Source organism: Dromiciops gliroides, chromosome 4 (assembly GCF_019393635.1).
Source record: "Dromiciops gliroides isolate mDroGli1 chromosome 4, mDroGli1.pri, whole genome shotgun sequence".
NCBI lineage: Eukaryota > Metazoa > Chordata > Mammalia > Microbiotheria > Microbiotheriidae > Dromiciops > Dromiciops gliroides.
In genome coordinates, this window is record NC_057864.1 from 228607330 (window position 1) to 228619442 (window position 12113).

The 12113-nt window shown below is 37.6% G+C and overlaps 1 protein-coding gene across 1 annotated transcript in view; it reads right to left on the bottom strand.

Annotated features, from left to right (window-relative positions):
• TBCD (tubulin folding cofactor D) overlaps positions 1-12113 on the bottom strand; it is a 448209-nt gene that overhangs the window by 72145 nt on the left and 363951 nt on the right. The window contains 1 exon segment of the mRNA XM_044001676.1: positions 11335-11475. Coding sequence (XP_043857611.1) covers positions 11335-11475 — 141 coding nt within the window.

Below are 12113 nucleotides of genomic sequence, written 5' to 3' on the forward strand. Positions count from 1 at the left end.
TAGATAGATAGGTATGGTAGGACCAAAAAATGGAAACCAAGCAAATGGAAATATGATTTCACAAGGAATAGAGAACCACTACAGGATTAACTAGATAGATTCTGACAGTGAAATACACTATACATGAGGGAGTAGTAGCTAGGGAGTCACTTTATTACAAAACATTACAGGGATAGTGAATGGCGCCAAAGACGCACCCTATCTAGGAACAGGGATAGAATTGAATTGATTATGGCTCCAGAACTGAGAGTAAGGGAGGGAAAGGGCATACAAGTTGTGGTAAGGCAGTGGATATGATATAGATGAGACAGGCAGAGAGTAGGGAGTGAAGTGAAACTTTCTTAAAATAGTGGGCCAAGAGAGGTTGTCATCAATCACAACAGTAAAACCCAGGATGAAATCTTAGGAGATGAAAGGGCTAAAATCTCCAGGGTATATAGGGCCCAGACCAGGATGAAGGCAGTAGAGAGGAAAAAAAAAAAAAAAGGACTGACTGAAGAAAGAACTGACAAGTCTTGACTATAAAGAATAAAGAAGAGAGAAGAGTAAAAGATGAGATTCAAGTCTCATCAAATTCAAATGAACAAAGGTACCTTTGACAATCAAGCAGTTTGTGGACTGAGGCAAGGAAAAAAGGGAAAGAGAGGATAGATGGATTTCAATGGATTGATTCTGAGGAGATAACATAGCATTCAAAAGAGTAGTAATCAAGCAGTAGGATATGAGGGACTGAAGCTCATATGAGTGGACTAAAGTTAAAATGAAAATTTGGGAATCTTCAGCAGAGAAGGAAATAGAAAAGGCCATTCTTTTTATTCAATTAAGTTAATTTTTTTCGTTGTTTTAAGTTGATTTTTAAAAATACAATGTGTTTACCTTTTGTATCTTGACCCTATGACTTATCCTTAAAATATATAAGTGAATTGGGCAATATTTTTTTGGGGGGGTGAGGCATTTGGGGTTAAGTGACTTGCCCAGGGTCACATACCTAGTAAGTGCCAAGTGTCTGAGGCCAGATTTGAACTCAGGTCCTCCTGACTCCAGGGCCAGTGCTCTATCCACTGCGCCACCTAGCTGCCCCTGGGCAATAATTTAAAAATGAAATTAGTATCTTTATAACAAGATGTTAGATACATCTGCAAATCTATCTGGCTAATGGTTATCTACTTGGTTTTATCTTTTTTGTATTTAAACTGCTTAATACTCATTCAGCTTTCATCGAAGTTGAATATATATAAAAATCCCACAGAGTTCTGGCCTCTTGCCTAAGTACGGGAAGTAAACAACATCAAGATTCTATGTAATATCAGTCAGTTCACAAGCACTGATTAAGTGCCTACTATATATCAGCACATGCATGTGCTAACTGCAAGGGATACGAAGGGAAAACATACACCTTCTCAAAGGGCTAACATACGAATGGAAGAGATAACATACAAACATCAATGTACATACAAAATATTTATAGTGTAAATAAAAGGAAATATCAAAGGGAAGGCACTAGATGCAGGTGAGGGGAGCAGTGTAAGTGGGACGGGGAAGGGAAAAGGCCTCTTGCCAAAGGTGGGATTTCAGTTGAGTCTTGAAGGAAGTCAGGGAAATGAGGAGGGAGGACATTGAAGGTATGAGAGGCAGTCAATGAAAAGGCAGAGTCAGGCAATAATTTATCCCATTCAAGGAATAGCAAGAAGGTCAGTGCTGCTGCACTATAGTTTATACAGGATGGAGTAAAGATCATAACTCAGGATAAGCCAAATGAACTGCCTTATATGGCAAGGGTTTCTACAGGTTTTGAGATCCTCAAAAGCACTTCTGTACTATGAAACATGATCTCATTAGCAGATGAACTCCCAAACTGAATTAGATAGAGAGATAGAGAGATGTATGTGTATGGTATGTGTGTGTGTGTGTGTGTGTGTATATACACACACATATACACATATATATATATATATATATAAAAAATATAGTTAAGAGTGTGTGTACACACACACACACACACACACACACACACGAGTTTATCAGTAGGATGCCATAATCAAAGAAGAAATTGTAGCAAATGCACATGTAACAAAGGGAAGTTAGTAAATTAAATAATTTTGAAGAACCAAGGTGGGGCAGCTAGGTGGTGCAGTGGATAGAGCACTGGCCCTGGAGTCAGGAGTACCTGCGTTCAAATCCAGCCTCAGACACTTAACATTTACTAGCTGTGTGACCCTGGGCAAGTCACTTAACCCCAATTACCTCACCAAAAAAAAAAAAAGAAAAAAAAAAAAGAACCAAAGGGACATAATGCAGAATCAAACACTCTCTTATGAAAGTGAAAGTGGTTTATATAAAAATATGTTGTGATTTCCTAACCTTAGGGTCTAAAGGCAGTTAATACACCGTCTACCTGACTAATGGGATAAATGAAAAGCAAACCAGTAAAGGTGTAGAAGTTACATAAGGTTGGCAGAGTACTTTGCCTAGGTTTACGTTGTTGTAAATCAAGGCATTTTTCTTCAAACTCAAAATAAGTCCAGTGTTCCAGAAGGGCTTAAGTTGTCTTTTAGAAATATTTTCCAGGACTTACCCAAAGCTTTGCCTATATGTGCTCAGTCTTCTCTTTTTTATTGTTACCTTTTTCTCTTCCTACCAGTCAACAATATGGGATAATGAGAAGGAATGAAGAAAGAAAAAATTTTTTAAACTATATTATAAATTTATGTCAAAATTTGTTTTTACATGTATTTTGGGAAATAAAATTCTAAACAGAAAAAGATAAAATGTAAAATAGACTAAAAAACCCTATATTATAAAGCAGCAATTATCAAAACTATTTGGTACTGGCTAATAAATAGAGTGGTGGATCAGTACTGTTTGATAAACCCAAAGACTCCAGCTTCTGGTATAAGAACTCACTGTTTGACAAAAACTTCTAGGAAAAATGGAAAAAAAATATGGACTTACACTGTATATCAAAATAAGGTCACATTGGTACATGGTTTTGACATAAAAGGTGATACCATAGGTAAATTATTGGACTTTTTGGTTTTTTCTTTCTTGTGGTTTTTTTCCTTTTTTCTGATTCTTCTTTCACAACATGACTAATGTGAAAATATGTTTAACATGATTGTACATATATAACCTATATCAGATTGCTTGTTGTCTTGGGGAGCAGGGAGGGAAGGGAAGGAGGAAGAAAAATTTGGAATTCAAAATCTTACAAAACTGGATATTGAAAATTATCTTTACGTGTAATTGGGGAAAAATACTATTAAGGAAAAAAAAAAAGAAACAAAACTTTTTGTGTCTCTAGAGAGGTAGTAATAAGTGGGCATACCAAACTGAATTCCTGATCCAGGATCCAACTGCCTAGGATCCAAGGTCAGGACAGAAAAGCTATTCAATGCAAAAAACAACTTTTATTTAGATTAGGGAAAAAAGACAATATAGTATAGTAGAAAGAAAGAATTCAAGTACTGTGGAGCCCCAGTCAGGAGTTTGGTCTTCATACTGAAGACAGCAAGGAATCTCTAATGACCAGAGTTGAGTTATGCATTGGTATGATTAGCATGACAGTTGTGTGTAAGATTAACTTCAGTGGAGAAAGACTGAAAGGAAAACAAGCTAGGAGGCGTAAGAGAAGGGTGTGGATATACAATATTCACTTCTTAGACTCATATAGGTGCTCTAAGACGCATAAACAACATTCTTTACAACAACTCTCTGAAATAAATATTATTAAATCTAATTTTACAGATAAGAATAAATAAGGTCAAATGCCCTGCCCTGGATCACATAGGTAGTAGTAACATAGCCAAGAATTCCAACACAGGTCTTCTAGCTCCAAGTCCAAATCCTTTATCCGTATACAACCATCAATCACCAATTTACCTATCCTTCCTACCTTTCTTCCAGTTTTATAGATGCCTTTTAAAAAATATCATAGTCATTTCCAGTATAACCACTCTCTACTGATTCTTCTCTTATAACAAAGAAAGACAGCTTAACAAATTCAACAAAAAACCCATCATGTAGTGAAGGGCAGCTGGGTGGCACTGAGCTCCAAGTGCTCCAATACTGGAGTCAAAAAGACCTGAGTCACTTATTGTGTCACCCTGGGCGAGTCACTTAACCTATGCCTCAGTTTCCTCGTCTAAAAAATTGGGATAATAACAACACAATAACAGAGTTGTTGTGAGGAGAAAATGAGATAATTATAAAGCACTTATCACACAGTGCCTGGCATATAGTAAAAGCTAAATAGATGTTAGTTATTATCATTATTATTTTTATAATATACAACTTGAGAAATTATATAATTCACTCCTGTGGACTGCTTACCTATCAGCCTCAAAAGGAAGTAAATGTTTCATCACTTTTCTCACCACCAACACCAACTGCTATGACCAATTGCCACCAACAAACAGGTAGACACAGATCTCTGGGAAGAGCAACATTACCCAGACCACTAGTCCTGTTTCTAGCCCAGTCCTCACAGCCATCATTCAAAGAAGAAACTCCTGTGAATAAAGGGCTAGTTATTCCCACTAATTGCTTCTGCATCTATTCTAGGCCCTTCCTCCTCAAGGTACCAAAGAACCAGAAAAAAGAATTCTCTCCACCAAATTTCTTGGCACTATCAAATGGTTCAACATCAGAAAGAGATATGAGTTTATCATTGGAAATGATATTTAAAAAGCTGTATTACCATTTGCTTTACTACTCTAAAGTCCATGGTCTTTATTTGACTTGAAGCTAAAGCTTCTATATGTGTTATCTTCTCCATTAGAATGTGAGCACCATGAAAGCAGAAACTGTCTTTTACCTTTCTGTTGTATCCTCAATACTCATCAAGTACTCTACCCATAGTACTTAATAAATGATTTTCCTTCATTCATTCACTCATTCGTTCAATCCCAGATATTCTACTTGAATATTTTATCTGTATGAAGTTAAATCTGAACTAACCTTAGACTTCTCTATAAGAATGTTATGAAGTAGTAGTCAATCCGTTTCTAGTTGCACCCTCTGATGGACATCAAAGCACTACTAAAATATTTGCTTCACTATATTGTTAGTTATTCAAGAACAGGATAAGTATAAATTGAAAAATTAAAGCATTGAATTAATTCATCCCGCAAGGAGAATTCCTTTATTATTGGTCCAATTAGTTCAACTCCCTAGAGCCACGTGAAGGAACCATGAAGATAATACAAATCTCTGCTCTATTACAAGGAACATTCAAGACAAATGAACATGTTCTTGATGGCTCAGCATCCTTATGAATATCAATTGTTAATTCATTCACTCTTCTTTCAAATATTTATTGGTTGTCTACCATGTACATAAATCCCATGACTTTTTTCTACCTCAACCACCCAGAAAAATGATCTAATCATAAGGCACAAGTGTTTCAGTTTTGTAATCTGACATTCTTTTTATTCCTTCCTAAACTACTGCCTATCTCATTCTCCAAAGAAGCGATTCCCAACCTTCTCCTCAAGCCTCTCATCACTCCCCAAATGCCTACCCCTCTCCTTATCTGAAGACCATGCCTCTATTTTGACTGAGAAAATTAAGTCCCTTCCACCCGAACTCCCTTTCTTCCCCATCTCTTCTTGACATAATCTCTCACTCTCTTCTCCCCAATCTCTGGCTAAGACATGGCATCTTTCTTTGTCAAGGTCAACCTTTCTACATATGCACTTATTCCCATACCTTCCTGTCTGAATCCAACTGATTGTATACTCAATCACCACGACTCTCCCATTAGAATATATGCTTCTTGCCAGCAGTGACTTTTTTATTCTTTGTACTAATGTCCTAGTACCTAGCACATTGTCTGGCACAGAGATGCTTGCTTAACAAGTACCTGTTGATTGATAGGTATAAGTGAGACAAATCCCTGAAGGTAAAGACTATATGAATATTTACTCACTGCCCCATGGGAACTGTGGTAGTCCCTAGGGATACAAAAGATATAGAAAAATTAGGCCATTACTTTTAAAGAGCTTACTATATTTTAAAATAGTAATGTCTTTGGAGACCATCGAAATACATAGGGCTCTAGGGAGGCCACTAGGAGTAAAATGCATGAATTTTGTGACAGTTATTTACCAACTAGGACTTGCCACTGTCACTTATTTCTGGGTTTGTCTGTCACTTATTTCTGGGTTGCATAATAGATATCAATGTTCTCAGTTGTAAGAGGGAAAATAAGCACTAATGCAATCTCAATCATCAGAGAGCCATATAATTTCTCTTCATTTACCACCTAGCTATACTCCTTTGGTCTGAAATCCATCGTGATAGTACCCTCTAGTAACCTCATCATCAGGAAATACATTCACATCTCATCAGTTTCCTTAGTACTCTCTTCTTCTTTGATTACAGCAGAGAAAGTACTCCTCTCAAAGCTTCCATTGAAACAGGACTTCCAGGTCAACCATCTCTTCTTTTCCCACCAGGGTACATTTCTTTAAAGGGAACTACATTATGATCAACCTTCTTGCCCAGTACCTTCATCTCCCACCCCTGTTTTACCTGTTATGTACTGTCCCTCATTGGATTATAAGCTCCTTAAGGATTTTCTTTTTGTATTTGTATCCTCAGTGCTTAGAACAGTGCTTGACATATAGTAGGTGCTCAATAAATGTTTATTGATTTACTGATCATGTAAATATTAAATTTTTATGTAATTCTCAAAGGCAGAGAATGATTTCACTAATTTCTTTTTTTAAGCTCTAGTTTTATATGGCACTAAACTTCTATTTCCTTCATCATAATAAAAAACTAGAATTTTCTAAATTGCTCTCTCTGAATTTGTTTTTTGCTTTCCCCTTTTAAGCAAATCTTTGGGACACATCTTTTCACATAATTAGCTCTCCTTTCATTTTAAGGCACTAAGGGGCATTGTAAACTAATTAAAGGGAGAAAATACAAAATCCCCTTGAAAAGTCACTGACATAACTCAACAAAGGTTCACTTTAACTCACTCTAATGTTATGTCAGTCAGGTATGTTCAATAAGGAGAAAATTATTTCTAGAATCATAAGCCTATTGAAAGGATAAAAAAAGATAATCAAAGAGATAGGTTATAAATAAAGATATGAACAGATTTAGAGATAGTCTTTCAAAAATAAATAGGTTAGGAGTCTACAATAACCATTGTGAATTAAAATTATTCATTTACAGTATAAAAATTATTTTCTTCATAATAAATATTTGAGGTAGTTAGTATGAATATGATCACCTGCATTTCATATATCAAAGAATCAAAGCTAAAAGGAACCTCAGAGGTGATCTGGTCTTACTCCCTCGTTTTTCCCAATATTTGGTATTCCTCCTATTTTTGGCTACATAGGCTTTATTTATACAAGAAAAATTTAATTTAAAATGATTGAAATTATCCATTTTACACTTCCCTCATTTTTCAAATGAGAAAAATGAAGAAGAGGACGTAAAGTGATTTGGCCAGAGACAGATAGCTAGTAATTTATGTAGGATTCGAAACTAGGTCTTCCTAACTCCAATACTAGATGTATTTCTACCAAACCTCTAAAACTAAATACAGGGATCAACTAAAGTTACAACAGGTCACAGCTAGAACTTAAAGCCAGGTCTACTAACTCTAAATCCAGTATTTTCTCCACTGCCTCTCAAAGATGGCAAATAGCAAAATATGGACCTAACAATATCTCCCAAGACTGAAAGCCATGCATTTTACATACTTCCAGTGAAGCACAAGTTAAGAGATAATCACAGTATCTATGTGTAGTCACTTCTGTTTGGTTTTTTTTTTTTTTTTGGTTTTTGGTTTTTGTTTTTTTGCGGGGGAATGAGGGTTAAGTAATTTGTCCAGGGTCACACAGTAAGTGTCAAGTGTCTGAGGCCAGATTTGAACTCAAGTCCTCCTGAATCCAGGCCCGTGCTTTATCCACTGAGCCACCTAGCTGCCCCAATGTGTAGTCATTTCTAAGGAGAACCTTAAGCCATAAACTTGCTAGGGCAATGTACCTCCTAGACTTTAGTGATAGTGGCAGATCACCTCACTTTTGGTAGAAGCCTCTCCAGCTCCTGGCAGATGAGGAATTGTTTTCTATTGTATCTCCCCACAATGATGAAAGCAGCATTCTTAATAAATGGGTGATGATGGAGTGCTGTGTGCAACTTATAGTAAAAGACTACATATTTAAATGGGTATAACTGTACCATTTGGCAGTATCATAGCTATACATTCTCTTAACTCAAATCAACCCAATATACAAGATTTTTTTTTTTTGCTTTTGCAACAAACATTTATTTTATTTTTTCCAGTTACATGTAAGGGTAGTTTTCAACATTCATTTTCATAAGATATAGAGTTCCAAATTTTTCTCCTTTCCTACCCCCTCTACAAAACAGCAACCAGGTTATATATGTACAATCCACAAGTGCTCTTTTTATCAGTTCTTTCTATGGGGGTGGATAATAAGCTTCATCACTAGTCCTTTGGGATTGTCTTGGATCATTGCACTGCTGAGAGTAAAGTCATTCACAATTGCTCACTGAACAATACTGCTGTCACTATACACAATGTCCTCCCAGTTTTGCTCACTTCACTATACATCAACTCATGAGTCTTTCCAGGTTTTTCTGGGATCATCCTGTTTGTCATTTCCTATAGCACAATACCATTCCACTACAATCATATAGCACAGGTTCTTCAGTCATTCCTCAATTGATGGACATTCCCTTGATTCTCAATTCTTAGTCACCACAAAGAGTTGCAATAAATATTTTTTGTACAATTTTTCCCCCTTTTCTCTTTTTCATGATTACTATTGTTAACTGTTTCCCTTCCATCCTATTCCCTTCCCCATGATATTTATCCTATTATCCATCTTCTTTCATCCTATCCCTCTTCAAAAGGGATTTACTTCTGTCTGTCCCCTCCCCCAATCTGCCCTCCACTTCTTTTGCCCCTCTCTCTTTATCCCCTTCCCCTCCTATTTTCCTGTAGGGTTAGAGAGATTACTCCACCCAATTGAGTATGTATTATTCCCTCCTTGAGCCAATTCTGATGAGATTGGGGTCTTTGAGCCAATTCTGATGAATTTACTGCCCAGATTAAATAGGTTACTCCACCCAGTGGGGTGTGTGTGTGTGTTAATCCCTCCTTGAGGCAATTCTGATGAGTTTAAGGTCTTTGAGCCTTTTCTGATGAGAGTAAAATTCATTTACTGCCCTGCTCTTCCCCCATGTTTTCCCCACCCCCATAAGCTTTTTCCTATTTCTTTCATGTAGGATTTCACCTCTGCCCTTCCCCCTCCCCCAGTGCATTCCGCTCACCCCTCAATTTAACCCTAAAGATGTCATCATGGGGCAACTAGGTGACACAGTGGACAAAGCATCCACTCTGGACCCAGGGGGATCCCAGCCCAAACCCAGCCTCAGACACAAGATAGTCACCCACTGTATGACCCCAGGTATGTCCCTCAACTAAAATTTTTTGTGGTTCTCTAGGGTCTTGTATTTGAAAGTCAAATTTGCCATTCAATTCAGGTCTTTTCATCATGAATACCTGAAAGTCCGCTTTTTCATTAAAGTCCCATTTTTTCCTCTGAAAGATTACATTCAGTTTTGCTGGGTAGGTGATTCTTGGTTGTAATCCCAATTCCTTTGCCCTCTGGAATATCATATTCCATGCCCTCCAGTCCTTTAATGTAGAAGCTGCTAGATCTTGTGCTATCCTGACTTGGGCTCCACAGTACTTGAATTCTTTCTTTTTGGCAGCTTGCAATATTTTCTCCTTGACCTCCTTTGGGTATAATATTCCTAGAAGTTTTCCTTTTGGGATCTCTTTCTGGAGGTGATCAGTGGATTCTTTCCATTTCTATTTTATCTTCTACTTCTAGAATATCAGGGCAATTTTCCCTGACAATTTCTTGGAAGATGATGTCTAAGCTCTTTCCTTGATCATGGTTTTCAGGCAGACCAACAATCTTCAAATTATCTCTCCTGTACCTATTTTCTAGGTCAGCAGTTTTTCCAAGAAGATATTTCACATTGCCCTCTATTTTTTTATTCATTTGGATTTGCTTTATTGTGTCTTGGTTTCTCATAAAGTCACTAGCTTCCATTTGTTCAATCCTAATTCTTAGGCAATTATTTTCGTCAGAGAGCTTTTGTACCTTCTTTCCCATTTGGCCAATTTGACTTTTCAAGCTGTTGACTTTTTTCTCATGTCTTTCCTGCATCACCCTCATTTCTCTTTCCATTTTTTCCTCTACCTCTCTAACTTTATCTTCAAAGTCCTTTTTGAGCACCTCTATGGCCTGAGACCAATTAATATTTTTCTTGGAAGCTTTAGATATAGGGGCCCTGACATTGAAATTTTCCTCTGAGGGTTCACCTCAATCTTCCTTGTCACTGGAGAAACTTTCTATGGTCCCTACCTTTCTCTGTCTGCTCATCTTGCCTTTATTTTATTTTTTTTATTTTTTTTAGTGAGGCAATTGGGGTTAAGTGACTTGCCCAGGGTCACACAGCTAGTAAGTGTTAAGTGTCTGAGGCCGGATTTGAACTCAGGTACTCCTGACTCCAGGGCCAGTGCTCTATCCACTGTGCCACCTAGCTGCCCTGTCTTGCCTTTCTTTTACTTGACTTTTAGCTCCTTAAAGTGGGGCACTGTTTCCAGGATGCAATATCCCAAGCTTCAGAAGTCTCAGGTGGTATGATTTAAGGAGGAGCAGGTTCTTCACTTGCCTGGCCTGTTCCCTGGTCCATAGATGACTCCAGACCAACTTGCTAATCAACTAGCTTTGGTTGTTGTGGTTGTCAACTCTGACAAGCCTATGCCCCTCCCCCACCTGGGCCACTGCTACTCAAGCCTACCTCCTGGTTCCCAACAGGAGTGAAAAACCCAAGTTCTGCCTCAGCACCAGCATAGACCCCTGTAGTCTCCCCCCTGCCAAGGGCTCAGCCCTCTCACCAGACTGTGAGCTTAGTTCCTGATGACACTGGAGCTTCAGCTGATTCAGAGGTTCTGAGGGTCTCCTTCTCTGGTGAGGCCTTCCTGGGACTGGATCTGTGTCAGGGTGACTGGGGGGTTGGCCTCCACTCCTGTCTCAGGACAGCAGCTCCATTCTTCCAACCTTCCAAACGGTTCTTGGTTAGAAGATGATTTTAGCACATTCTTCTGTGGGTTTTGCATTGTCCTATGGCATTATTTCGATGTTTTGGGGGGCGATTGTGTCATGAGTTCGAGAGCTCACTGCCTTTCCTCCACCCAATATACATGATTTTTAAAAGAACACCATCTTAAAAAAAAAAAATCAACAAACTGTCAAACATCGGGTATCTTACCATGCTCCAACATCTCCTCTGCTGTCTGTAGTGTAATCATTCATGCAATCAAGTAATGTGTCATAGATCTGGGAAACATTTTCTTTGCATATAACATCATCTTGGGACGCTTCAGCCTTCACTCCTACCGTCTGGCAAATCCTGAGAAAAAGGTGTACATGCTTAAATCATTAAATCATCAAAGTCTCTATTTTCTTTTCCATATTGTATATCATGACAGTATGGTACATTTTTCTTTTTTTTCCTTTTTTTCCATTATGGTATATTTTTCTAACACAGAATGCTAAAAATTTATCAATATACTCTTTAGTTAGATATATGAGTGAAGCTCATGGGGACTTAGACTCTTCCATGCATTACAAAGGCATTACTTTAAATGTAAAGAATAATGAACTTGAGTCAGAAGGAGCTCTAGTGTGATCATGGACATTTAATATCTCAGCATCTCAGTTTCTTCCTCTATAAAATGGGGATAATAATGCCTGCAATCCCTATCTAATTGGGTTTTTGTGGGAAGCAAATGAAATAGTATTTCAAAACTGCTTTGCAAACTTTAAAACACTATATCAACTTTTATTTTTGTTGGGAAAAAAAGTAAAACCCTTGTATGAAGTCACATTCAGTAATGTCACTATAGCTTAAGAGCCATTATATGATAAATGGCAACAAATAGGACATAAGAGAGATTCCTTGCTTTTTTATGAAGAACAGTTGTATGCAGGTGGGCAAGGGATATCTGGGTCTGACAGTATTCCTTTATCAGTGTGTAACTCATGCTA